Below are 27,560 nucleotides of genomic sequence, written 5' to 3'. Positions count from 1 at the left end.
TGGTCCAGAAGGGCAATCCAGACATTGATTTAGTTTTTTATTTTGACTTTGTGGGCTAAGTAAATGGGTTCATTTTCATTGCTATCATTTATTGGAGGCCAGGAGTGAACACTGACAGTGAACACACAAGAGTGAACACACCAGCTGACAAAGGAGGTATTGCGGACATTTGACACGGGTTTTATAGTGCTTTATTCTGAACAGTAATTAGGTAAACCAGTACTGAACACATGCAGCAGGCAGCCTTTAGACACAAATGAAATCTGATTACCATGACTTCATATGGAATTTGGAGACTGGTAATTACAATGTTAATCTCACCCAAGCTGAAGTCCTTATTTCTTTCTCATGCCTCAGACATCACGTAATTGTATGGAGTCTCCTTAATGCTGAATCCAGAACTAGAAATTGCAGACAATCTGTGCATGAAAAGTGTGGCACTTCCAGTATAAATCCAACTGTTTTGTATCCTAGAATTGCATAATTGTTTTTTTTCTCGGGATATATAGAACAGGACTCCTTGTAGCTGCAGTGAATTGGTCCCATCTTGTCTAAAGGGCAAAGAGTCAAAAAATTCCACACAGTAGAGTCCAATTTACAAACCAACGCAGTTTACGCTGAAGACGTCTTCTGGGTAAGCATTCTGTCACCATGGTTATTGCCTCTTGCATCCACAGGTCTTGGTGTAGCCGCTGTTTCACAGATGCAAACTCTGATGCTAGCCTGAATTGTCTAGCTATGCTGCCGAACTTGGGCAGTGTTTCACTGGGCATTGGCAGGATTCAGCAGGGCACCCTGGACCACCAGGGTGTAGCCGGGTACAAGGAGAGGGCTGTCACACCAAATGTCCACATTTTCCCCTTCTAGGCAGTAGGAATCCACAGAGCATGGGTCACAAGGAAGAGTAGTTTGGCTAGGGAGCAGGAATGTAGCCCTTCCTCCCTGAGCCCTTTCCAACTCCTGGTCTACCTAAAACAGGCTCCCAGTTCACTTTGTTTGGGGAAAAAGTGTCATAGAACAAAATATATTCATTGCCAAAGCTGGCATACTTCTCAGTAAAACACTATGTGTTCTTCACAGTTAGAATCCTTCAGCTTAAGGGGATGAAACATAAGAAGATAAACTAGTCCTGCTGCATATGTAGAGTACATTGTATTACCCCACTCATATATGAGACTCCCGGATTTCCTTGCAGAGGTGGTAGTCAGGATGCCAAGCTTTATAGGAAAATGCACCACCATAAATGTAATTGTGCTTTTTCATAATGAATACACCCTGATTAAGGAGAACAGAATCGGCCTGAAAGAATCACATTACGGGTTTTGTTGTGCCTAAACAAAAAGATAAATGGATGGTCAGCTTTAAATTCATCTTTGTGTTGCAGAATCCGATATCCTGGTACCTCTAGTGACTCGCCACCTTGTTCATTTACTTCCAAAGAGACTTTATGGATGATTTTTGACATAACCACACCTTTGGTCTCACACATCTCAGAGAAATCAGATGCATTCTCATTGAAGACATTTGTCATTCCCAGGCTTTCCAGAAGTGGTTTCAGATCATAATCACCTTCCACGCTAAACTTTGGGAGAAATACATTCACTTTGGTGTTAGCCATCATGCTGGGATTGGTCCACTGTAATAATGTCTCTGGGGTGAGTGCCTTTTCCAGCTGAAGACATAAAGGAAAAATGGAAGTTACTGAGCAGTCCAATGAAAGAAGAAAAAAAAAAAAATATCATTCCTGACCTTCCCAGTCCTATCAAGCCCCCAGAAAGTAAAGTCCAAAAGGCGACCTTTGCTTTTGAATTCACAACTGTAGCATTCAGGCTTAAGCTACTCTCAGACGTACTGATGCAATAAGACTTAAACCATAGAACACGCCGCTGGAGCAAGTCCATTTTACGTGCATGCTGTGACTCTTACCCCTTTACAAGCCTTTGACAGGCAATCACTTCAACCACCATGTGAAAGACAATCCGTACTCAGGTTACACCCAGCCTAGTGGCAAATCCAAAGGTCTTGATTCCTGACCCTACAGAGTAATGAAATTGCTTGTATTTGGGACACAAAAAGACTCCAAATCCAGAGCCTGATCTCAGTCAAACATGAAGCTGTTTGAGCAATTTTTTAAAAACTGGGAAGAGATGAGGCAGAATTTGGGCCTGTAACAAACTGCTAACAGGAAAGGCCTCTCTTGCATTTTCAGATATGAGTTCTGTAATTTACTCCTACATTAAAAAGTACCTTACAGCTGCAAAGGCAGACTCCTCCTGCCTTTACAATTTATGGCCAGTTGTAGCAAATTACAAAGGAGACTTGCATGATCATCTATCTCTTAATCCTTAAACTTTGAATAGGGGTGAAAGTATGTTCTAAAATTTTCAGAGAAATGACATAAGAAATAGTTGTTCTTCAGGAAAGGCCTTATTCATTTTCAAATTTATGTGCAATTGTAATAAAAAATGGCTCATTTTCAGGCACCTCTGCACAAAATTAAAATTAAGTGTAAGAACTCAGTAAAATAAATCATGGATACATGCCAACTGAAAAAAAATGAGGACACCAGAGTAAGTAATGTCAGCAGTACTGAGTACTCAGTAAGCATGACTTTCAGCACTTTACTATGGAAAGCATAAAAATCTTAAGATGAAAATTATTCTGGGAGTCCAGATTTTCAAATTGAAGCAGATTCCTAAAGTGCATCATGAGCACCTTCTGCACTTCACACTGTTCTCTGTGCGCACCCTACCTAAAACTCTTGTTCACAACCTCATGCTTGGCCACAGTGGAAACAATATCACAGACAGGAGATCAGGAACAGAGAAGCAGAATAAGAAGGTAAATTCACAGAAAAAATACTTTTTGTTTCCTTCTGTATAGCATCTGAATAAGAAAAACCTTCCCTAAGCATATGCCATTATAAGCAGGCTGTTTCCAGGGAAAGCATCATACCAATTATATTTTTTCATCTCACCTTCTCCAAGCCAGTGGTCTCATCTTCAATCTCTTTGGGCAGCATAATGAGCATGCTTACATGTTTGTTAAGGCATGGCAACTCAAGGATGGCAACATTTAATTCTTTTACATAGCCCAGGCAAAAAGTAGCTTCCAGATTCATCATTTGCACTGGTTTAGTTTCAGTCTGCAAAACACAGAGAAAACAATCAAGCATTTCTTTTAATTCACAAATAAGTTGGTGACGGAAAATTTGTAAGCTTGCATGGAATTGCTATGTTGAGTTACCATCAGAGGATTTGTTGGCTTTAACCTGGTAATTTAACCAGCTGTAAGAGACCCTGTTGCCTTTTTACAGTAGGCAGCTTTACAAAGAAAAGTGAAATAGAATTCTACTTAATACAACAGCAATATATAGGGGATGTGCCTTAAAAGAGAAATTTACCTAATATCAGTGGCCCTTTATGCTTATTTCACTGAGTGCTACAAACTATACTGTCTAAACAATTATACATTTTAATGCCAGTAAGTACCAAGTACTTGAACACATCTCAACCATGAAGGCCAAGCTGTTTATACGAATAATTGATATTTTCTTCAGGAGCTGAATCAAAAAAAGAAGAAATTTCAGCCTTACCTAAAGCCCATGTCTTTGCCTTTCATGAAGGAAACAAAACAAAACAAAACTATTTTATAAGGAAGATTTACAAACTGTACTGTTCATCTGGAAACATTTAAAATTCAAATGCTAAAATTTGAAAAGGAATTTGAGATATTTCCTTAATTTTGGTTTTGACTGTATAATTTTAAAACTTTTTTAGCTGAAACTGTTGCTGATGTGGTAATATACGAGTATTTTCAATGAACCTGAAACTCCAACTTTCTCACGTGCGTATATATGTATATATTTGGAGTATAATCTCTTTATCTCACAAATGTTGCCTAGCTTTATATTTTGGTTTAAAGCGGAATGTATGATCACAACATTCATCTCTGGTTAGAGATTCCTGAAGGCAATAGCCGCAGGCGCTGCACACACTTGGACCTCATGGCTAAGCACAGCGCCAAGGGCTGTAGTCCTCAACCTGACTGGAAAGAGGGAGATTGATGGGGCACCATCCCTGCAGTGGAAAGCACAGGGCCAGGCACATAAGGGGTATTCTTAAAGAAATCCCTCAGGTGTAGATGTTTCACTAGCTCTGTGACCATGAGAAATGCAATGTTTTGTGCTTCACCCCTACTGGGTTTGGGATGCAGCCTCTGGTACAGGCTGCAAGCTCTTGGAAGAGGCTACCCATGAGAGTGTGTATCTCCCTGTAGGCAATGTCTGCTTCTGATCACTTGTACTCAGCTCCTGTTGTCTAAATATACTAACAGGACAGTCTGCTTTTACACTGGGCCTGACGGATATGAATGCACCAGCAAAGTTTTAAAACAACACAACACGCAAACGGTTTAGTGACCCTTGCAACAGCATATAGATAGCATTAGATAGGTTCTAAGAATCCTATATAAATATTTCTGATTTTCTATTGTTGGGTTTCCTTAGCTAAAAGTTTGCATTTTCTTGAGTGAAAACAGTACTTTTTAGTTTAATTTTTTTTTTTTTCAGAACATAACATACCTTGTTGACTTTAAAAGGACATTCTTTGATCTCAGCCTCTGGAAATTTCTTCATCCAATTTGTGATGAAATAAGCTGCATTAACGAGGAGGATCTGAGTCTGGTCACTTACACTGTCCTCATTCACAATATTCTCCATTTTGCCTGTGAACAGGTTTAAGATGGTTGTTAATACAACAATACATTATCAGTATATATGGTAACATTTCACTGAATTAAAAAAATCTGTGTCCTGAACCTCACAAATAAAATATATTAATTCTACTAGAAAATTCCAAAAAGAAGCACTGACTTAAAATTGCAGCTTAATGTTTGAAAATGGATTTAGGATCAAGGCAGATCTTCCAAATGATGGGTTTTCTTGGCTTATATAGCATGTTATCAAAACTACATTTACCCCTTTTGCTCAGTACCTTAAAGAATGTACTGAATTTTCAGTGAAATTCCCCAGGTTTAAGCAATAAAGTATTTGTCATTTGGAGGGCAAGACTTGAAGGGCAGTTCCATATTAGCAGCCTCTCACTTCTAGATTGATACATGAGAATAAAATAACCAGAATAGCAAAAAATGCTGCTCTGGTTACAGTTCATAACCAAATACTGCTACAGACTTCAAAAAGAATATGGAAATGTTGTGTGCTTTACTCTGTTTTAGACCTGTGCAAGCATTGCCGTAAAAGACACTGAATTCAGAGCACAGTAGAGGCAAGTCCTGCTTTCATGCATGAATTGCACAGGGCGAGATAATTTCACATGGGCACCTGTGCCATCCCAGGAAAAGCCAGTCGTGGACCCACGTTTTCATATTTGCACCACACGAGGGCAACAGGCAGCAGTAGACCCCAAAGATACCTGTGCCCAGGCTGCAAACAGGCTGGTCATGGGCCCTGGGTGATCTCCTGAGCCAGGGCCAGACCTCTGTCCCCAACAGACTGATCACTGAGGGGCATCTCCCATAACTCAGCCCCGTGGTTGGTGGCTCAGCAGCACTGCAGGAAAAGTTCCTGCTGCCCCATTCCCACAAGAAGGCAGATAAGAAATGCACATCTGCTTGTGGCTTTCTGGCAAAAGCAGCCAAGCTATTAATTAACAGCCTGAAATTCAGAGTTCAGCAAGTACTTCCCATCACAGTAAAATGTTTAAAGTAAACCAGGGCCTGGGTATTTGGTGTACCTATATCAGATGTTTGTGAAGCAACACAGCAAGGAGCTGTCATCCTCCCAAACTGTCTTGCTGCAGTCAAGTGTGAGCAGCTTTGCCCAAGGCTAATGCAAGGTCAGTCCCAGATTTCCACCTTCAGAAGCGTTGCAGTGTAATTCCAAAACAGGCTGACATTGCTAATCCTCATGAATCCAAATAGTAGCTCTAGACTCCTTGCTTTCTCTATGTGTTTATTTCTAAAAGCATTAATAAAGACGTGTCACAAAGACAAAGATCTCTTTCTCCAAAGAGGGAAACAGCACTCCCAAGGTTAAGCTGTACTCACCATCAGTTAGCTCTGAAAGAGATTTGTTGATCTTCTGCCGGGTTTCCTCAGGTTTTTCTTTGAACTCCACTAATTCCAGTTCAGATGGAAAAGGCCTCTTTGTAGAGTTGACAAAGTCCTGAAAGACACAAGGTACCAAAGTCATCCTAGGTTAAATGCCATCCCTGCTCTTTACAGTCTGCAACATCAGCATCCCAAGCCTCACCACAGGGTAGCTGGGGAGTTTATTATGAGTGACAGTGGATGACAACCAGGATGCACAGCTACATTCAGCCTGGAGCAGAGAAGGCTGTGTGGAGACCTCATAGCAGCCTTCCAGTATCTGAAGAGGGCCCATAAGGATGCTGGAGAGGGACTCTTCACTAGGGACTGTAGTGATAGGACAAGGGGTAATGGGTTAAAACTTAAACAGGGGAAGTTTAGATTGAATATAAGGAAGAAGTTCTTCACTGTGAGGGTGGTGAGGCACTGGAATGGGTTGCCCAGGGAAGTTGTGAATGCTCCATCCCTGGCAGTGTTCAAGGCCAGGTTGGACAGAGCCTTTGGTGGCATGGTTTTGTGGGAGGTGTCCCTGCCCATGGAAGGTGGTTTAGAACTTGATGATCTTAAGGTCCTTTCCAACCCTAACTATTCTATGATTCTATGATTCAGCACATTGCTCCTAAGGTTGTCTTCAGTCCAGTGGTGTTACATCAGCAGCTAAAGTAACTTTGGTATTGCAGGAGTGACTACGTTGTCAGAGTTTGAAAGGATAATACAACCCTCAGTCCAGACCTGGGTAATAGAGAAGACTGAGATAAAGGCCACAGGCTGCTCATATCATGTCTGTCATCACCTGATGAGATGTTTATTGCTGTGGATAGGTACTGTGGATAGGTACTGGCCTTTGCTGTAGCAGAGACCGAACATCAGGCAATCTGATTCATAGAACCACAGAATGGTTTGGGTTGGAAGGGACCTTAAAGTTCATCCAGTTCCAACCCCTGACACTGGCAGGGACACCTCACACTAGACCAGGTTACTCCAAGCCCAGTCCAGCCTGGCCTTGAACACTGCCAGGGATGGGGCCAGCCACAGCTTCTCTGGGCAGCCGGTGCCAGTGCCTCACCACCCTCATAGCGAAGAATTTTTTCCTAATGTCTAATCTAAATCTACCCTCTTTCAGTTTAAAAACATTCCTATCAATATGATTATAAAATTATCAAATTATTACAGCACCATTTAAACATGTTGAATTTTCTGAAACACCGCTTTTAGGTTGGTGTTGTCTTTGTTTGGGGCCCTATTCAAAAGCAACTTAGGGGAAAAAAAAACAAAGCAAAACAGAACAAACCAAACAAACAAAACCACCAACCAACCAACCAACCAAAAAAACACCAATGTTCTTCCCAGGTATTTGCAAGGTCCATAAGTTATAAGGCCAAACACCACTTTCTCTATTTGTGGTGTTTCCATAGCCAGGCTTCTGCCTCCTCAGACAGCTTGAGTAGTAATTACTTGGGTGTGTGAACTGGACACACACTTGGCCCACCAACTTCTTTTAAAACTTCTTTTTGCTCATAGTTACAAGGCAAAGACCTTGATGTGGCACAGAAGTTAGGTCACATTGAAAACCTACTGAGTTACTGACATAAAGCATATTAATGAAAGAATTAGAAGTGCTGTAATAGTTGCATAGCTTGGGGTCAGGCAGAACACTCATCCGTCCTACAAACTTTCATGGCATCAGAGTATATTACATTGTTCATCATCTGAGTCTACCCAATTAACAGCCAAAAGTGAGAGAATTTTTTTTAAATAACATTGCAGTCTGATACCATAACCCACCAACATACTGGCCAAGCAATTCATAGCACCAGGCTTTTCTGCAGTACTTACTGTGGTAGGATTAAGAGACTTGTCTACAAAGAGCCGTTTGACCATTTTCAGTGCAAAGAAAGAGCTGAGTTTGGAAACGTCTGAAGTTATTGTTTGAAACCCGAAAGAAACATCTTTGACATCTTTTAAATGGAGTACCTGTAAAATGAATATAATAAAACACTAAACATCTTTATTATTATCATTATCTAAATATTCCTAACAGCTTTGCAAAAAGTAATGCTTGTTTGTGACCAGAATTGTGGCTTTTTGTATTTAAGCTAACAACACAACCTCTCACTGTTCTTACTCAAAAATCATTTATTTAATTGACATCCTCACATAAATCTAAAAATCTGATCCTAATAGAACTTTGACCAATTGCATTTCTTTCCTGTGAGCAGTCCAAGAAAATCAATAGAGCTGTTCATACTGGTGATGTGGCTTTCTCAATTGAAATGCTGTAGTATACAGTCATGTTTTCACCTAACTTATATTCCTGTTCAAAACCCTGGAGCTTTTAAGCCAGGTAAATGAGGGTCCCAGTTAGTCTCCTTTCTAGAAGTGGACTACACCTTTAAAAATGTTTAACAGATATCAAGTTTTCTGGTTGCTGTGACTGATACATGACAGGGACTGTAGCGATAAGGCAAGGTAATGGGTTCAAACTTAAACAGAGAAAGTTTAGATTAGACATAAGGAAGATGCTCCTTACTGTGAGAGTGGTGAAGCTCTTGAACATGTTGCCCAGAGAACTGGTAAATGCTCCATACCTGGCAGTTTTCAAGGCCAGGTTGGCAACATGGTCTAGTGTGAGGCATCCCTGCCTGTGGCAGAGGGGGTTGGAACTAGATGATCTTAAGGTCCTTTCCAACCCAAACCAGTCTGTGATTCTATGATCCTATGACATCATGTGATATTTCAGCAAAAAAATGATCAAATAAGTATGTCTGTTTTGGTAGACGAAGTATGAGCTGGAGGTAGGGCTTCTCACCCACACGTGGCCACCTCCCAGCTCCTGGGAATGACAAGTCCAGTTCTAGGATGTGCTGGGGTGACCTAAAACTTACTGCTTTTAGGCTCCAGAGGTGAGAGGTTTCTCCTGGTCTTGTTTGAAAATAACCCTGTAAATACGAATTAAATTCCTAATGTCTGCTATTCCAGGATCTTTGATGGTGGCTGTTTCATTACAGGCAGCCTGCCCAACCCTTCTCATGTCTCCAACTCCCACATGAGGCATAGCAGGCAGTAGCAACCTCCTTTTCCCTTTGTCCTTCACTACTGCTCTTTCTTCCTGAACACATCATATCTTCACAGACACAGCAAATTGCTGTTCTGCCTTAGCCACCCCTCTGTGTCCTTCCCTCTCCCTGCTCAGCAGGAGCAGAAGGAAATAAGCTCCCAAGCATACAGCACCACACAGGTCTCATAGCCAAACTCCACAGTCATTTCCTCAGAAACAACTTTCTCCACTTGTTTCCTTTTCCTCCAACAGTTTTATTTCTTAGCATGTTACGTGCAGAAAGCTTCTATGCCTGAAAATTATTTGGGGACAAAGCTACACTACTACTACTTCTTTACCCGGGAGAGCTTTTGGCACAAGTTTGTTAACTGATATTCCAGAGTAAGACTGCCAGTTTGGCTCCCTTTGTATCTAGTGTTTAAAAACCAAGCGTGAACTCAGGGGCAGGCAGAAGCTAGAACAGACATGAGAAACAGGAGATGTTACATTTTAAAACATACCAAGCTCTCCTGAGTATTTGCAGTCAGCACTTTTTATACACCACTTGAGAAACATGAAACATAAACGCATTTGTGTAACAGAGCCACATTTGTGGATGTGTATGCTAACTTATTATGGGATGGTTCAAAGCCAATTACAGACATAAGTGAAAACAAAATTAAGAGCAGATTAATATTTTGAAATCTCCCATTAAGAAGAAAATGCTTGAATTCTGAAATGGTGAGGAAGCTGCAGGGGGCATCTAAATTAAAAAAAAAAAATAATCAGAGTTAATTTAATTAAAAAGAAAAAAAACCCACAATGCTGTGTGGAAAAATCTGCAATGCCTAGAAGATCTTCATGGGTATATTGCTACGCAGGTCTGTGAATAACACAAAACTCATTGTAAACCTGGGGCATGAGTGAGAGCACAGAGGGCTGCAAGTGGGGCTCCCTTCAGTGAACGACAAGGTACAGAGAGGAATTCCCAATGGAGGGAAAATATATTCAAATATGTAGAATATCCATCAAAAGCAGGTGATCATTATCACACAAATGCAGATGGAATTTGCTTCTGATCCACCTTTAAGGAACTGCAGAAACCATGGGCACCCTCACCAGGATAAAAAGGAACTACGCAAATCTCTGCTTACACAGAGGCAGCAGAAGAGGCTGCAAGGCTGTCTCCCTGCACTTTAGAGAGACCCTGATAAACTGCCATACTGCATCATGGTGTTGGAAACAACTTCACCACCACAAGCTGCTTGTAACGAGAAACACGGCTGAAGTCGTGCCTTCTACTGCATCTGCCTCCTCTTAGCGGTATTGCAGAAGAAAGGGGAAATGTCAGTGACAGAGCTGCTAAGGATACTTGCTGCTGACAGACAATGGCAAAATTCTTTCCAATTCGATAAAGCTTAGTCATTGCTGAAAAAGGAAAAAAGGAAAAAACAATTATCCAGAAAATTGAGTGATCTTGACTGTGACTTGCAGCCACAATCAACACCATGCTAAAAGGAGACAAAGCTTCAACGCAACTGTTGAGGATTCTGCCATGTCCACCTTGTACACAATTGAGAAAGCTCTTTCTTCATGCCAGATTTTCAACCTCTTTTTCTGTGTGGGTTTATGGAGTGGGGAAACTTCCTCGAATTTTGGAGGGATGGTTTGCAGCCTGACTTACACAGGAACCAGATGTCTAGTAGTATATTAATAAGAATAAATAAGAAAGCACTTCCAACTGCCATATAATTTTGCAGACGCAGAGCAAAATGCTGACACCTTACCTGTTTCATTTGGTCTGCAGTATCACCTTTCGTAGCTTTATATGCCAGAGCCAGAGACGTTGAGGTACACAGTGGGGAAAATATAATATTGGCTGTTTTGTCCTTCTCACATAGTTTTTTGAACATATCAACTGCAAAGGCAGTGTTTGCTAGTTGCAGAGCATCCATTGTCATCCTGAAACAGAAAAGAGAAAAGAAAGATGACTCAGTGTAATTCTAGCTCCTGCTGTGGTGGGGCTGCGTCAGACCACTGAAAGAGGCTGGACACCAGCATGGGACTGAGCAGCTTGAACCTTCAGGGAGAAGAGCGAAGGGCCTGACTGAGCCCACTCAGCTTTTGCCAGCACACTGGCAGCTCCTGAGGTCTCATCCATATCCAGCCAAAGAAATGAGAGTGGTTCATTAACAGCCATCATCTTCAAGTGACAGATGGCAATCCCACATATTACACGAGCCAGTATTGCCAGAAACACTTTGGGAAATCTGGGTAGGTCAGGGTGACCCACACACATGAGTCAAATTGGATCACATATGAATTTAATCTGTTTTTAATTGATACTCTTAGAATGTGTCGACTTATAAGGTACTTTGCCTATGCTCTGGGCTCTCCTGGCTCTCAGACAGGCCTTTAATAGTCTCATAATCGCTCCTGTTTCTTGCTTCATGGCTAATTGTTGATCATGGCTTTAGTTTTGGTACATGTCCTTTCTCTGAGGGATAATTCCTCATTCTTCCTAGCCTTGCTCGAAGTCTTCAGAAAGCTGTCTGGTCCTGTAGGTTGAAATTGTCCTAGAAACTTAAAGGAGGCCTCCTAAATAAACACTGCTGTGTGCTCACTCACTAATCACATTGTTTTAACCATAAATATTTTCCTAGTTGTTCCTGATAACTACAGTTGCCACAGGGCTGTTAGCTGATCTGTGCAGTCAGAATGGGAAGGGTAGTGCCCAAGGGACAGCCGCTGCAGCCCATGTTCTGGGAAAGCCAGAGAATATTCCCATCTTCTAGACTGCTTTCACATACCTGAAATTGCACTTTGGTCTAAGCATGTTTGTGTAGGTTCAAGCTGACAAGGGTGAACCACAGAATTTCAGCCAATAGCACAAGTCTGGCTTTAGACCAGCAAGCACAAAAAGGACAACCCCTTTTGTCATAGTGAATTTGACACTACTCTGCTCTCAGTGTCATCTATCCCTAAAAAAAAAAAAAAAGCAATCTATTAAAACTGGTGTTAAACAGCTCCATCAAAGCTACTGTCAGAGACAGAAAGGAAATGGAAAAGATAAATATTTAGCATAAGATTTCACAGAGAACATAAAGGATATCTCCAGCATTTGCTCCCTTCAGAAACAAATGGCAAAATAGTGGAATAAATATGGAGGGGTGATTTTAAAAGCTGTGTTCTTATCCAGACACATACCTATCCAGACACATACCTATCTACACTTGCATGTCAGGCTCTGACACTGAAGATCTAGGGGCCCTATTTTATCCTATCATGCAAAGGAAAGTCAGTTATTTCTTACATTGGTAGAAGGTTTGCTAATCTTTTGAGAAACACCTTAAGGACAGGGATTTCTCTCCAATAACTAAATACTGCAGTCTCACTTACTTACTTAGTTCATATAATTTACATCCTAGTCCAGGAAAGACCTTACTTTCCTGGGAGAAAGGAGAAGCAGAAAGGTATGAGAAGACAGAAAGGGGAAGAGGGAACATATGGGCAGGCAACTGTCTCCAGCAAGGTACCTTTCTTGACTGCTCCCGCTCCTCCCGGTTTGGAAAGGCATTTTGAATTAGAACTGTCTCCTATTTGAGTGCATGTGTCATACTGCCCAAACGTAGCTGAACATCTGACACTACTGTACAGAGACACCGTTGTGGTACTTGACAGTAGGGAATGACTTCCAAATAATCTGTGGTATTTAACATTTTTATGGGAGTAACAGAACTGGTGCACAATTTGCCTGTGACACAGTAGGGGGAAACACTTTTGATTTACTTGTAAGGCCTGTTTGATTAGAAAAGGCTTCTTATAACATAAATGTCTTTATTTTTATTTTAATTAACTTACAAATGTTCTTGCATCTATTTGGTAAGGCAACTGTTTTACTTGGCAACTGGTTTGTTTTGGGCTAAGAGATGCAGTATAAAAGGCTACTGAAATGCATTGCACAATCTAATTAAGTAAAAAGCCACAAAGGTACTGGCATAAAACCAAGGCTCTTTAAATCCGCATTTGAAAAGCACACCTAACCGGCACTGCACTCTTGCAAAATGTTCTGACTGTTGGTATTAGCAACAAACTGTTTGCTAACAAATTTCCTTCCACTGGGAAAAAAAAATAAATGGGAATTTGTCTTGAAGAGGGGAAACATTAAATATATATCACTGAAGAAAGTTATCCCCACATAAAAATATAGAAGAGTATGCTTTGCAACATCTAGGGTCCAGTAGCCTGGCAGTGCCCAGCAGCTGTTAGGTAAAGAGAGATTATCCATGTGAGATCCCATTTTACAGTGTCAGCAGGTAGTCATGCTGATGTCAGAGTGAGGCTCAGGAAACATATCTCAGAGATCTTATGTGTCTAAAGCACCAGCGCAGTACTGCAACCATCTACCTCATTTACGTAGTTGCAATTTATCATGCACAAAAGCAAATAATTACCGGAAAAGTGGGCTCAGCATGCACCATAAAGGACAACAGCTTTGGGCAGAACAGTGGCAAAAGTCAGTTAAAACAAATTTGAAGGACTGAGACTGCTGATGAGGGAGTAACTTGGAACAAGAGGCAAAGCAGCAATGTAACATCATCCTTTAAAGTGCCTGGTTGTAGTTGCTCATCCCAGACATGCACTTCTGTGCCTCTGCATGTCTTAAATAAACTGACTTGCACAGGCTACCTATCTTATCTTCCCCATTAACTCAACCATTCACAATGAACACAGAATACATAATCCTTATTTCCTTTTCTCTTTCTCTGTCCTCCTCCCCAGCCCAAAATTTTGAGATTTGTGGCAAGTAGCAGCTTCCCAGGTATTTCTTACTGAGAACCTGGTGGAAAATTACCCAGGTAACAAAGAATGTGTCATTTGACATCTACCACCCTCAAGAAGTCAAACAATACAAAGAACATCACAACGCAGAATGAGGCATGTAGCTCATCTGAAAGAAATCTGACTTAAAGAATATAATTCTTTAGTGCTGGATGGCCTCATATTATTCTATTCAGGCCTCTGGATCTTCCTTACAGGCCAAAAATCAACATGCAATAATAACCACTTAAAAATACTTCTTGTCCTTTCTAGCTTAATATTGCAAATCCTATGCTGTCATTCTAACATTGGTATTTTCAGTCATACTGGCAAACCTAGGGTGATTTTCAGATGTGTTTGTGCTACCTGTGTTCTGCTTCCTTGAGTTGCAAGAGATTCAGAGTGAGAAAATAAAATAGGAAATTTTGCAAAACTGAATGAAACTCCTTTTCCTTATGCCAGTGAAAAGCTGTACCATAGCTTAAAACCTCTTCTGACCTCATTAGTAATGCTGATACTGCTCATGTTGGTTCATTTTCTACAAAGTTTCAGTGCTCCTTTTTCAGCGAGGAAAGCAGGAGGTACTTCGTGGTGAACCTTTCATTTACCTTTTGTTCATATATTAACTGCTGGTACTCTCAAAGCCTCTTTTGTTTGGAGTGAAACTATTCCTGGTAGTGGTAAAGCTCTCCATTCTCACAATTTCTTTCAGTGCTACCATTCAAATAATGCCCATTCATGGCATTTTGTTGGGAGAAAAGCTCAGTCCCACCCACCTTGAATGACGGGCTGGATAGAGAAGAATAATCTCTATATCACTTTTTTAATTCACCTGGTCAGCCAGTTTTTTATGCTCCAGTTATTTATGATGTATGATATTTAGGAGCTTATGATATTCATATTATTGAAAAAAAAAACTGTAGTAAACATTTCAAAATGTTAAATCTCACTAAAGACTTGAGCATCCCAAGCCTTGGGAGACCAGTAAAGCCAGTTCCAGTCAAGTAAGAAGGGCTGAAGCTCCCATCAAGAGGAAAGCCTATTAGCTGCCCATTAACAGTCTTAGAAATTAGACCTAGCTCCTGAGTCAGTAATCACAGGGAACCCTCTAACAGGGAGGAGTAAAAAAACCTGAAAATGAAATTTCAGAAAGGCCTGCTGCATTGATTCTTGCCGAGTCCCTCCTTTCCCAGGAAAGCGGTTATGTCAGCATTTCCAGAGAGGCCTGCGGCACTGGGGCATCTTCTAAGCACAAGTAGCTTGTGATCCACCCAGCTTTTCTTAAAATTGTCACAGAGTTACAGAAGCACTTTCAGGTACAGAAGGGAGCTGAAAGGCTGATGAACCAGTTTGGAAAAACCTGATTTAAACATGTTTAAGACACCATTTTTGCTTAGTCACTCTTGAATGCAACAACAACAACAAACACTCCCCCCTCCCAAACCAAGAGGGAGGATTTGTTTACTACCTGCTTACTAAGAGAAAAGCTAAATATAGCTTATTTTTAAAAAATATAACCAGGAGAATAGGAATGTCTGTGTGGAAATGTCTGACAAGTCATTTTAACTTTATGGTAGGAATAATCTGATAAAGCAGAACACGTATTTATTTCATTCTTGTCCTGGTTAAGCAGTCCTTCCGGGAGAAGTCACTTGTGACAGATATAGCATGGCCAGTGCTGGTCATTCAGTGCTGGGGGGGTGTTTTTGGTTTATAGCTCTGGAGCTGTGAGTGCCAGTGCTGTAGTCTCTCTAGTCCAAACAAACTTTCACTGTCTGAAACCGTATGAAACAAGATACATGCATGTTTCACAAATGAGGCATTCATATTTGAAATTAGCTCAAGCACTGAACATGACCCACTTTAGTTTTTATTCGGCAAACAGAAAATATAAAGGAAAAAAGGGACTTCTGTAAGCTTCTTCTTACTTCTATACACATGACAACTCTCTACCTGGCAGAACACCTGGCTATGCAACAAGGACACAATTTCCTCTGAACAGACATTTGTTTGAGGAACACAAGACATCAAACTGATGTGGGACTAGAACATCTTGTATGGCTGGGAAAAAGCACTGTCAGCAACATAGCAGGTAAAGTCACTCCAGGAAGGAAATCGGGATGAGCCACCACAATATGCTTTGTTATACCTCAATAGCCAGTGAATTCTTTAAACTAAATTGTCACACTGAAAATAAATTGGTAATTACCGGACCAAAGTTCCTGCCCTTCACTTTAAGCAAGCGTGGGTTAATCACTCGAGTTATAAAGCAAATGGAGTGCAGTGCACACACCTCTGCATAAAATGAAAGGAATACTCCTCTATAACAGAGACTTACAAGACAGTCCAAATGCTATTTTGACACATGGAGCATGTTTCATGGTATCATACACAATCTGTTTTTTCTGATATGGGGAAAGCCATTTGCAATAAACCACCATATTTTAATAATCTGTAATGCCCTCCACTGTCTTACCTGCCAGATCCTATTCACTGCTTCCAATAAATATTTTCAGAGGGAAGGTATATAGCATAGCAATGCAGCAATTCTGGGATGAAACCAAAACATTGCAGTTTAGGGAGGATCTTTGCTCCTTTCATTTCAGATGGTATCTTTTTGAATGAACTTCCTTATCCCACTCCCTCTACAACATTATGTTACACTGTGAAGATTTTTTTAACTATTACTTAGGTGTTAACTAAAGTATCAGAAGAGGAAAAAAAGCTGTACTTACTTTGCAAAGCTATAATCCTGGTAAACAAGCCAATGGAATGGGTACAGCACGAAGAACTAGCTACCCGTGGTGAAACCTTGCTGAGCAGAAGGCTCTCTTACCTTGCCTGCTCATTGACACCACTCCCACTTTACCAACCTTAATTTGTGCAGACACTCACTCCCTCTCACTCTCTCTTTCTTCCCTCCCCCAGCCTTAATCATGCTTCATAGCACCTCCTGCATTGCAGGAGCGAAATGATTCACACCCGAGTTGTCTTTACCTGCCCAGCTACTGAAGACAACAACAAGCTCTGGCAGGAAAGAGCAGCCTTTGTGCATTGCCTTCAGCAAGCACAGTACAAAAGGCACCAGACAAAAATGAAGGAAGACTAAGAAGGAGAGAATACAGGAGTGGATGAGCAAAACAGTACTCCAAATTACTTTGGAGTTTCCGCTATTTGCAGAAAAAACTGCAATTGTGAAAAAGACACCCAGGTTAACAAACAAAACATGTAGGAGTGTGTGGCTGAGCACCTAGCATCTGTATATGCATTAAGACAGTGCCTTAACTCTGTCTTTGTAAGGGGCACAGGTCTGTATTTGGTTGCCCTAAAAGCCCAAGGCCAGACTGGAGTTAACACTCCAGGAAAAATACCTGCCTTCTTTATTGCTGTAAAGCAATAGCTTTCTCACACAGGCAGCCAGGTCTTCTGCAAGAGAGCAGCCTTTTCTGCTGTCTGTAGAGGTGGAAGGGGAGCAGAAAGTCCCATCCCTTCACCTGCGGGATGGGGACTCCTGGGTTCATGTTGTAAAGTTTCTTTTAAAGGCTGGACAATGGAAAAAACATTGCCAAGCTGGAGGTGTATAAACATCACCCACAATCAGGTAACTGCTCTGTGATGGCTGAGGTCAGGCACTATGTAGCTGTACTGAATCCTTCAGCCTGACCTAGTTACTGCTGAGAAATTAATTATTTCTGGTCATGGTGCTACAAAACTAATAATCACTGCTGCAATTGTGATGCTTCAGACGAAGGAGTCCACACTGACACTGGTAACTGAACAGCTCAGAGGGAAGTCTTGCTTCCCCTGAGAATGGGTATTTTGGGCTTACTTGCTGTTGGAGGTAATGTTAAAATAGCTGTGACTTCCTGGTAGCTTCTTACTCATATTTATGAGAACTCCTGACATATGACTGTGTCTTACTTACAGCCCAGCCAGGAAGATGTGGAAAAGTAGAAGATGCTGACCTGAAAATTACAACATGCTTAACCTCAGGTAGTTGAGGTTTGCAAGGGACAAGAAATTAAGCCACCCTCCCAGTCCAGGAACACTCTCTCTTGGTCTGACTGAATAACAACTACTTGCATCAGCTTCCCTGTCTTCTGCATTTACCTTTCACTAAATTAGTCTTGTTCAGTTTAATCTCAAAGCATTTTCAATACACACCTATTATGGCCTGTATTTCTATCACCAAGTAAAAAAAAAAAAAAAAAGAAAAATAGAATAAAACAAATAACAGGATTTTTCCTTATAAAAAAATCAGCCTGCTGTTAGTTGGACACCTTCTATTGTGATATTATGTCAGAAAATAAGTTAAGTAAATCGGGGAAAAACAATGGGTGTGTGACATGGAACACTTTGAATATTAAAGCCTTGTAACACAGACAAGTCACAGTCAACTGACAAAGTAGTAACTCAGCTCTTGTCCTCTTGCACCTCTTGCAGGTCTTCAACAGCCCAAGGAAAAATGTGAAGCTGGATGCTGGGATCCAGCAGTTACATACATGTGTCTTCATCTATGAACTGGCAAGCTGAATGCACTTCATTGCAGAAGGCATGCAACCAGCCAGGTGACTCTCTTATTACTCAGCCTGCTTTCAGCCCTCTCTCCCCCAGCTCTCCCTGCCACTCCCTCTGAACACCTCCTAGGAACACTGTCCCTACATGCTGCTGGAAGGGAACAAAAAACAGCCACCTTCTGTCCACTCTTAAGGCAAGCTCATTTGGGAGGAGGGAAACTCCTGCTGCTCAACAGCACATGGAGAACTATTCTATTTCAGAGACTCAAAGCATCCACTGTAGTGTTTTGTTTGTTTGTTTTTTCCTTCCCCAAACTCACTAATGTTCAGTGCATACTTGATTGCAATTAATGGTGTTATGCCCTGAAGACCACATGGGAAATCATCTACAAGTGGAAATGAATAATAAATATAATAAACTGGTGCATTCTTTCTATGCTGCCATTCATGAAAGGTCTTCTAATCAAGTTACGGCTTTCACAGTAAGCTGTGGATCTTGCAAGGAAGCCAATGATAGGAGGTCATTTGTACGTTTTATTTTGATTCAGTGACCTATAACTTTAACACAATTAGAAAAATTCAAAGGGTAAGATTGCAGAGTCTGTAAACAGGTACACACAGCAGCACTTCTAATATTCCCCACATAACATGAGTTCAGATTTCTTTTTAGCAACAGGAATAACTGATAGCCCAAATATTTTTAATTTTCATAAGAAATGCTATCAAAGATCAGACTGACAGTTACAAACCACAAGGTAATTTGAAATTAGAATAACACTTGCAATAATAAAGTGTTATTCTCTGGTTCCATTGAGAAAGACAACTGAACAGCAACAAGCTATCTCTATTTTCTCTTTCTTCCCAAGGTGTATGCCGTTACACATAAATGATGGTGTCACGTAGCAACACACTGATTCAACATGTATGGTAGCAACACAGTTTTCTCCAGATATGTCTGCTGACGTAGAAGTATTACTCACCAGTGATTACTTCTAACAACAGACTGGAAATTAATTTCTCATACCTACTTACTTACTTTTGTTTTTTTTTTAGTGAGGCTGTTCTGGACTGGGGTGTACATTTCATTGGGAAAAAAGCTAAAATAGGCAACCAAATACATGACAGCTTTCAGTGAGAACAAAGCCTTTAATCTGGTGATAAGAAATGAATGATCCCATGTTCTGGAATCAGGCTGTTTAGAATCTGACTACTTTTCCTGAAGGTATTGCTCCCAACACTTAGCACCAGGCATAATGCTTGGTGCAATACAAATAAATCAGCTTAACAGAGATAGATTTGACTGACTACTTGGAAGAGCCTGTGAAGGAGCCTCCTAATATGACCAGGAAATCAAAGTATAAGGGGAAATACATATATATAAAAGAGACAAGAAAAACCATGGCACATTACTCTGAAACTTCATCTTTTTCCCACTACAAAGACTAAGATCAACTCCTGTGAAACAAAAGCAGAGAGACAATGCTGTGGATTAATCACTTCTCACTAAAACTTCTGTGATCCGCTCTGTCCAGGACAATAAAATTTCAAACCCATCCCTGTGTGCACTGCTGGTTCAGGGTGCCATCTCATGGGGACACAGTTAATATTCTTTTTCCCTTGTCACCAATGCCGGCAGTTACTGCACCATCTTCCTTTGCCAGGCTGGAACTATGAGTCAACATCACCTGCCTTAATGTCTGTTCCAGAAAAAATGCAAACATTCTCACATTTGTCATGTTTCCTTAGTCTTCTCTTTTTCTTCCCATGTAGTGATATTTCCAAATCTTTGAAGTACCACTCCCTAGTATTCACAAAATCATAGAATGGTTTGGGTTGGAAGGACCTTAAAGCTCATCCAGTTCCAGCGCCCTGCCATGGGCAGGGACATCTTCCAACTAGACCAGGTTGCTTCAAGCCCAGTCCAGCCTGGCCTTGAACACTGCCAGGGATGGGGCAGTCACAGCTTCTCAGGGCAACCTGTGCCAGTGCCTCATCACCCTCACAGTAAAGAACTTCTTTCTAATATCTAATCTAAATCTGCCATCTTTCAGTTGAAAGCTTGTCCTACCCCTTGTCCTATCTCTACATGCTCTTGTACACAGTCTCTCTCCAAATTTATTGTAGGCCCCCTTCAGATACTGGAAGGCTGCTATAAGGTCTTCCATGAGCCACCTTCTTCTTCAGGCTGAACAGCCACAACTCTCTCAGCCTGTCTTCATAGAAGAGATGGATTGTTTAGGTGAATGGATTCACCTCATTGAAAACACTGTACTATGGGAGTACTGCTACTGAGGATGCTTTCTTTACATATCCAGTCTGTTGTGCTCAAGTATAGATCTGTGGAGGACCTCAACTACTGAATTACTGCCAGCATAATAATCCATCAGTAAATTCCTAACTGAGCATTGGAGCAATTTTAGAATTGTCATCCTTCACCTAACAAAATAAAATCTGTATTGGGATAGGACTGCCCCTGTGACTGGATCAAGGTGGGAACTCTAATGAGAGAGGAGACAATATTGACATAAGCTAAATTAGCAGACGTACCTTTCCCAAGAGGAGTAAAGGGACCAAGCAGCCCTCTCCCTCAGACACCAGACTAGTTTTAACTCAGGGCTTCAGCAGTTTCTGGAAGGGGTTACATGACCTTCACTGCCCTCTAGTAGACCTGGACTCTTGACAGCCAGCTTCCCTCCCAGCTTTGTGTTTGTATTACTCCCTTAAGTGGGTATGAGAACTAGGGATACCCCCACACCCCCACCGCCCTTTCTTTTACCTACAGTCATCAGTAGATGAGTCACTCTCTTCTGTAATCCCAGTAGTTCTGTGACTGTACGATTAATGCAAGCCAAGGCACACACTTTCCCAGAGTTGCTCAGTGCAGTTTCATAGCCTGAATATATGTGTATTACAGGAAAATAAAGGCTTAGAAACAATATTTGCTAAAGATTTCACTGGAAATGGAAACAGAAATTCGGCCTTCACAGGCTGAATTTTCTCCTGTTGTCTGCTTTCAGTGGAGGATGGAGTGAAGGACTATGTTTATCCCTGAATGCAGCTAAGATGAGGTGTGAACATGTTAATTCTTGCTTCTCCTGTTGGTATTTGGCAGACCTATGAAGGAACACACCCTGCAAGTTTTCTGTATGATCAGGAAACTATAGAAGTTATAGCTGCAAACCATCTTGACTTCCAGATGTAAAATTTAGAAATAATAGCCTAAAACCCCAGCTAACGTGAACTGATTAGTGCCCATGATAGCAAGGGAGCTATTTCCATGCAGAGCAGTAGCAGGACTACTACCAGTAACGCAGGACTACTAGATTGGCATCACAAAACGCATAGAAAAGAATATTGTATTAGCCTATAATAGGGAAAATATATTCTATATTTTACAAAATAAAGTGTTAGGACTTGATAATAGAATGCTTCCTTTTCACTTTCCTAGTTACATTTACCCAGATGACAGGCAACCTATGGAAAAGTAGCTTTCTTCAGTCATTTTGAGATCTAATGCTCCCATTAAGCTCTATGGGGAAATTTCAGAGGATACTGCATGTATATCCCAGCAAGCTAACAAACTTATTAGCACAATAACATTAACATTTATATAATAGGAGTAGGACATAAAGATGTAGTTAGGTCTACAGAAATTTGTGGTAATGCAAATACCTATCCATCTGTCTATCTAAGGCCAGGATTCAAAGCCCACTGTGAAGGTGGCTATTGACTTCAGTGGATTTTGAGTAAAAGAAGGCAACAGACTTGTTAGCGAGAATCGTATTGAAAGGTGTGGAAAAGGTGTTGTGCATGTGGAAGGATTACAGACAGCTCATGACAGAGTAATAGCCTGGTTCAAAGAACTTCCTGATTAAGATGAAAATTACTCTGAGTGGCTTGGATGAAGAGAAAGTTAAATGACTTCTCTATCCTGTTTCTGCTACTTTCCTTATAAGACCTAATTAAAAGGCTTAGGAATTAAAAGAGGAATTAAAATTTAGAGGGATCCAGGAAGGAAATGCTAGCCCAGAAATGTAGTGCAGGCTAGACTGCAGTAGCTACACAGCTTGATACTCCTAGTACAGCTGCTGGCCTTTGGTGGTTGTGGGACTTCTTGTGCTCCCCTGAGCTTGCATAAGTGAGAGATGCAACAGCAAGTGTCTTATCACTGTGATGCTCATCCCCCAGTACACCACCATTGCATCTCCCATATTGTGGAAAGGGGGAACATATTGGTTGGAAGACACGTTGGATGGCCCAAGTTCTTCCTACCCTCCTGTGAATTAAAGAACTGTGAGACTTCAGATCTGAAGCAGAGGGGATTTTTAGACTCTCACTTCTTAAAACACTATTTTGAAGAAAATTACAAGACAAACCACCATTCAGAAGAAAAACTATTTGAAGGAGCTGAAGTATGGCCTAATCCCAGAACACGTCTCTTATCCTTTATTTCCTCATTCATTCTGACTACAAGACATTTAGTAATGTTGCAAATACTGCTCCCTACAGTCACACAGGAAAAAAACACTTTGAATTTAGCATGAGAATGAAGTCTGCTGGAAACCTCAGATGTAGCACATCAGTTTTAAAATGCATTCATGCAGTGTGACTCTCTGCTTTGCAACAGCTAAATTCAGTTATTCTGCTGCATATTGGAACTGCAAAAGTTATTCCCCCATCATCTGTGTAGAGGAGCTTGGTAATACTTTTAAAAGCACATACTTGAACAGAACTGCTTTTCTGCTTCTCACTGCCTAACAATTTAGATTCCTGGAAGCCTGGCAACAGTAAACACTACAGGCTTTCTATTGCACAGGAGAGCAAATTCCCAGAAAGAAAAACTGGGTCAACTCACAGATTTGTGTCTTTTTAAGACAGTGAGACACAAACTGGGACAAGCAGCTGGCTTGAACCTTTGCATAACATGGGCTGTAGAACCTGATCTACCGACTTAATGAGACCCATGATTTCTCTTTGGGTTATAGCATATATTTTTAAAAAATATGGCAGTGATTAAAAAGAGACCCCAGATGATGAGAGTGTCTACACTATCCTTAGGAGCTGTTCAGAGATTCTACAGGTCATCAAAGTATTAAATGAAGGCAACACGAAATAATTCAAAATGCACAATCCAAGCTTGAAGCTTTCTGAACTCAAAGAAGCATTGGCTGTGGGACATCTTTCAATGTTTTTAATAATAAAATCTCTGAAGTGAGTCGGGCTGTGAACCTGCTAAATGCTGTGACTGTGGAAACATTTCAAGGAAAAATGCAGCCACACCAAACTCAACAATGCATAGCACATAATCATATATGGGTGGCTAGGAGTTGGCAGCTCCAGTTGGCAAAATTGGGTATCTTAAATGTACATGAGTCAAACAATACAGCCCTGAAGCCACATCTGCTCAACAGCGCATTAAGTCATCACTGAAGAGATTTTACTCCATTTAATTCATTTAATCTCAATGAGTTAGCAAGACCTAACATACAAAATGCTATGCAGAGAAGACATAGGTGAAATGTTTATCCTTGGCCTGTATACAGAACGCCATGCAGTTCCTATGTGGTGAGTTTATGATGAGGAAAGCCCCACCAGAAATCACCGGATTTATGCTGTATAGGGAAAAATATTACCCTTGAAGATAACACAGGCAAAACTAAGAAAAATAATCAAGCCATGTGATGAGATACAGATTCTGAAGACCACTTACTCCTCAAAAAAACAGTCCTTCAAGATTTGCACCAAAGCTCACCCTTGCTTTGAGTACCATAGATGTAACACGGCTTTATTTTGGCTTCAGTCTTTCTGGTCCTGAGTACAGCTTTAACTCTTTTCCTCCTGGGCACCATAGCTATACAACACCCTCTCTGCACCTCAAGTCCTGAGTGCATTAAAAATAATGGCTCTTAGGATACAGCTCTCTTCCACCATGCTGGTGTGGTTTCAGTGCTATTAAAGTGGTTATAGATGGCAGCTATCCACCCAGGAATACCAAAGCAGCAGTACTCCAAAAGGCACTATGTTAGAGGCAGACACATTCCCAATGACAACTGGTGGCTTGGATCTCTTAGAACAGCGGTGCTCCTGCTTTTGAGGCCCTCATGTTTCCCGGTGCTGAGGGGGAGGCTTCAGACTGTGCAGGCCACACAGCCAGACTGACAGCCTGTGTTCAGCACAGCTTCACCACACATCCTTTGGAGGTCCAATCTCAGGTGCATGAGCTCTCTGTGTTTACACCAAACTAGATCAAGGTAACACAATGGGATTTGGACAACCTGAATTTTACTTGCTAGCTTTGTTACTGACAGCCTTTGTTACCTAGGTCACAGTGATCTTTCTGCATAGTTTCACCAGGTAGAAAAATACAAAAAAACAGAGGTTATATTTTCTTACCTTTCCTCTCTGCCTTGCCTGTTTTCAGTTATGTTCTCTGAGACAGTGATTTCTCTTAATTGCTCAGCTCTCATGTCATCTAGGTAATACTGAAGCCTCACTCTGATACTAATATTAGTCATCTCTAGCCACCTCTCAGCTGATGTAATGGAGGAAAATCACAGCTATGAGGCCTGGCTGTACTGCAGATATGACTTATTTTATATCCATCTATCCTTGGCCCAAGGTGTCCACACAGCATGTAATGTGGACGCCTTCCTTCCATACCAAGAGATGGCAGCAGGAAGTGTTCTCCACAGTAGCTTACTCAGCCTTAACATGGAAGATCATACATGCCTGTGCCACTCACCTGAAGTCACAGCAATGTGAGTAACAGTGCCCCAGGGAATTAAGAGATGGACTTGGCTGAGGCCAATAGGTACCTATATTAACATCTTTAAAACACTTTATTTTCATTACACTTTGTTGTACACAATCATTGTGATACGGATTCTTAGAATATGGTAACATGGGAACTTCTGTACAGGGAAGTGTCAGATAATGTGACTGTATTTGTTCCTAAAATTGAAGTAATATCCTTTCTGTGACAATTCATTAGATTCTCAGGAATTAATTTTTATGTTATTACTCAGCATTCAGCCAGTCTTTCCTCAGGCAAAACTAGCTGCAAGGTGCAATTATAGGAGGAATACTGTATGAGTAAGACTTAAGCAACAAGTGCAAGATTTAGCCTGTTATCTGTATACATAGGTGCCTTCTCTTTTTTATTTGCTTTCTTTTAAATTTCATTCACATTTGCAGAAACCAGATGGGTTTTGTGGAGTTTCAGAAGCTAGTTAAGTGCTATTGGGGTGGCATTTACTACTTACACGCTTGTGACATACTGTTTTAGGCCTTTAGATCTAAAAGCTAAATACAACATTACAGATTTGAAAATCATAGGTACAGGTGACACAGCCAGGAATATTAGTGACAGGAATGTATCTGACAATATGCTGTTACACAAATCAGAATGAGAAGGTAAAGACAGAAGGGAAACTGAATCCCCAAGGAAGTAGTGTGTTTTTTTTAAAAAAAGGAGGTTAAAAGTAGACCAAGATGGCACAATTAACAGTAAAAGTGTAAAAAAGGATGGGTTTACCTCACGCTTTGAAGACGTAATAAGAAAGAAGCAGTTACATGTGATTTAAGCCACCGAGCTTCTCGAGCACTTCAGACCATGGATGCTCTCATTGAATCCTGCTGCCAATGAAGCTATAAGTTTCCTTTAGACATCATCAGCTCTCCCATCACTTGGCCAATTTCAGTTGTCTTTTGTGACAAATGCAATAAACCATATTTTCTGAATAATCTCTCTTTACCATCTCACTTCCCAAAGCCTGATTACATGACTTTATCTTTGGGAAATCACATCTTCTCACATTTGCAATCGAGCTAAGAAAAATGGCTGTTTCCGACCATGCCTAAAACTCAAACAAAGCATCCTCCAGTATGCGAGTATATGAAGTAACCAAAATAATCTGCCAACCAGATGACTTGAGGAAAAGATTGCCACAACCTTCCCGATATGGTGGTCACTGTGGGGGTGCCTTTTATACTCTGCCCAGAACAGGCAGCCTACCAACAGTATCAAACAGGTTCACTGAACTATCATATTAGAAAACAAAATCAAGAAGTGACACTGAAATTCATAAGTGCACTTACTAATCTGTAACTACCTCTACAGGCAAATCTCTAATTTACAACTACCTCTAACTCTAGCTCACCACATGTACTTGAAAGGAGGATGCAGTGAGGAGGTGGCTGGTCTCTTTTCCCAAGTAACAGGACACCAGGTAACGGCCTCAAGTTTCACCAGGGGAGGTTTAGATTGGATATTAGGAAAAAATTCTCCATTGAAAGGGTGATCAGGCATTGGAACAGGCTGCCCAGGGAAGTGTTGGGATCACTGTTCCTGGAAGAGTTCAAAAAACATGTAGATGAGGCCCTTAGTGACATGGTTTAGTGGTGATCTTGGCAGTCCTGGAGTAATGGTTGGACTTTATGATCTTACAGGTCTTTTCCAACCTAGCTGATTCCATGATTCTACGATGCCAAGTCAAACTCACATTGTAGTCACGTGGAGGTAGTTGGAAGAATGAGGTTTATTAATCTGGTGAAATTTCCCAGATATTCTTTTTTTCACTCTAAAGGAATGACAGCAGCACAGGGAAGCATATAGCACTCACTTAGGAGAGGTTCACACATCCACACAGCAAGGGAACTTCGCAAAACTGGTTTATCATTTGCTACATGTTCTGCATCACTTCCTCCTTCATATTCTGTGGGCATCGCACCTTACCCGAGTGTTATTACTAACACACGGGTGCGCAACACCCGATTGCTCATCACCGTGCCCATTAAGAGCTGGTTCTGCCACTAAAAGCATTCAGAACTTGGGCTGTGCAAAAGACAGCACCATTGAGGGCACCAAACCGCGGGAGAGGCACAGCAGAGGAGCCAGAAACTTCCCTAAACAAAGCGGAATTAATTCCACCCCCAAACCAGCAACAGCCTTTTAACGCTTTACTGGACCAACGCACACAGCAACTCAACCCTTCAACGCTAGGCAAGGGGTACGCATGCGCGTAACGCTCTCCGTGGCAGGGCAGAGCTACCCGGACGGGCGGTGCGGCGCATGTCAT

The 27,560-nt window shown here is 41.2% G+C and overlaps 1 protein-coding gene across 2 annotated transcripts; it reads right to left on the bottom strand.

The window, feature by feature from the left end:
* Nucleotides 1-177: 177 nt before the first annotated feature.
* SERPINB5 (serpin family B member 5) lies at nucleotides 178-27,410 on the bottom strand. Of its 2 annotated transcripts, none has more exons than XM_062617748.1 (7): nucleotides 27,218-27,410; nucleotides 10,933-11,107; nucleotides 7,945-8,082; nucleotides 6,067-6,184; nucleotides 4,583-4,725; nucleotides 2,978-3,145; nucleotides 178-1,672 (listed from the first exon to the last, which is right to left on the bottom strand). In XM_062617748.1, the coding sequence occupies exons 1-7, from the start codon at nucleotides 27,274-27,276 to the stop codon at nucleotides 1,280-1,282; spliced, it is 1,194 nt and encodes a 397-aa protein (XP_062473732.1). In that variant the 5' UTR covers nucleotides 27,277-27,410; the 3' UTR covers nucleotides 178-1,279. The 2 variants fall into 2 exon arrangements, with proteins under 2 accessions (XP_062473732.1, XP_062473733.1); XM_062617749.1 differs by lacking the exon at nucleotides 27,218-27,410 and adding an exon at nucleotides 16,702-16,843.
* Nucleotides 27,411-27,560: the final 150 nt, after the last annotated feature.

This window comes from Pezoporus occidentalis, unplaced genomic scaffold, assembly GCF_034315485.1.
Source record: "Pezoporus occidentalis ecotype Australia unplaced genomic scaffold, CSIRO_AGI_Poc_V1 ctg2, whole genome shotgun sequence".
NCBI classification, from domain to species: Eukaryota; Metazoa; Chordata; class Aves; order Psittaciformes; family Psittacidae; genus Pezoporus; species Pezoporus occidentalis.
The sequence above is the reverse complement of the archived record's forward strand: the minus strand, read 5'-3'. Positions and strand labels throughout refer to the sequence as shown.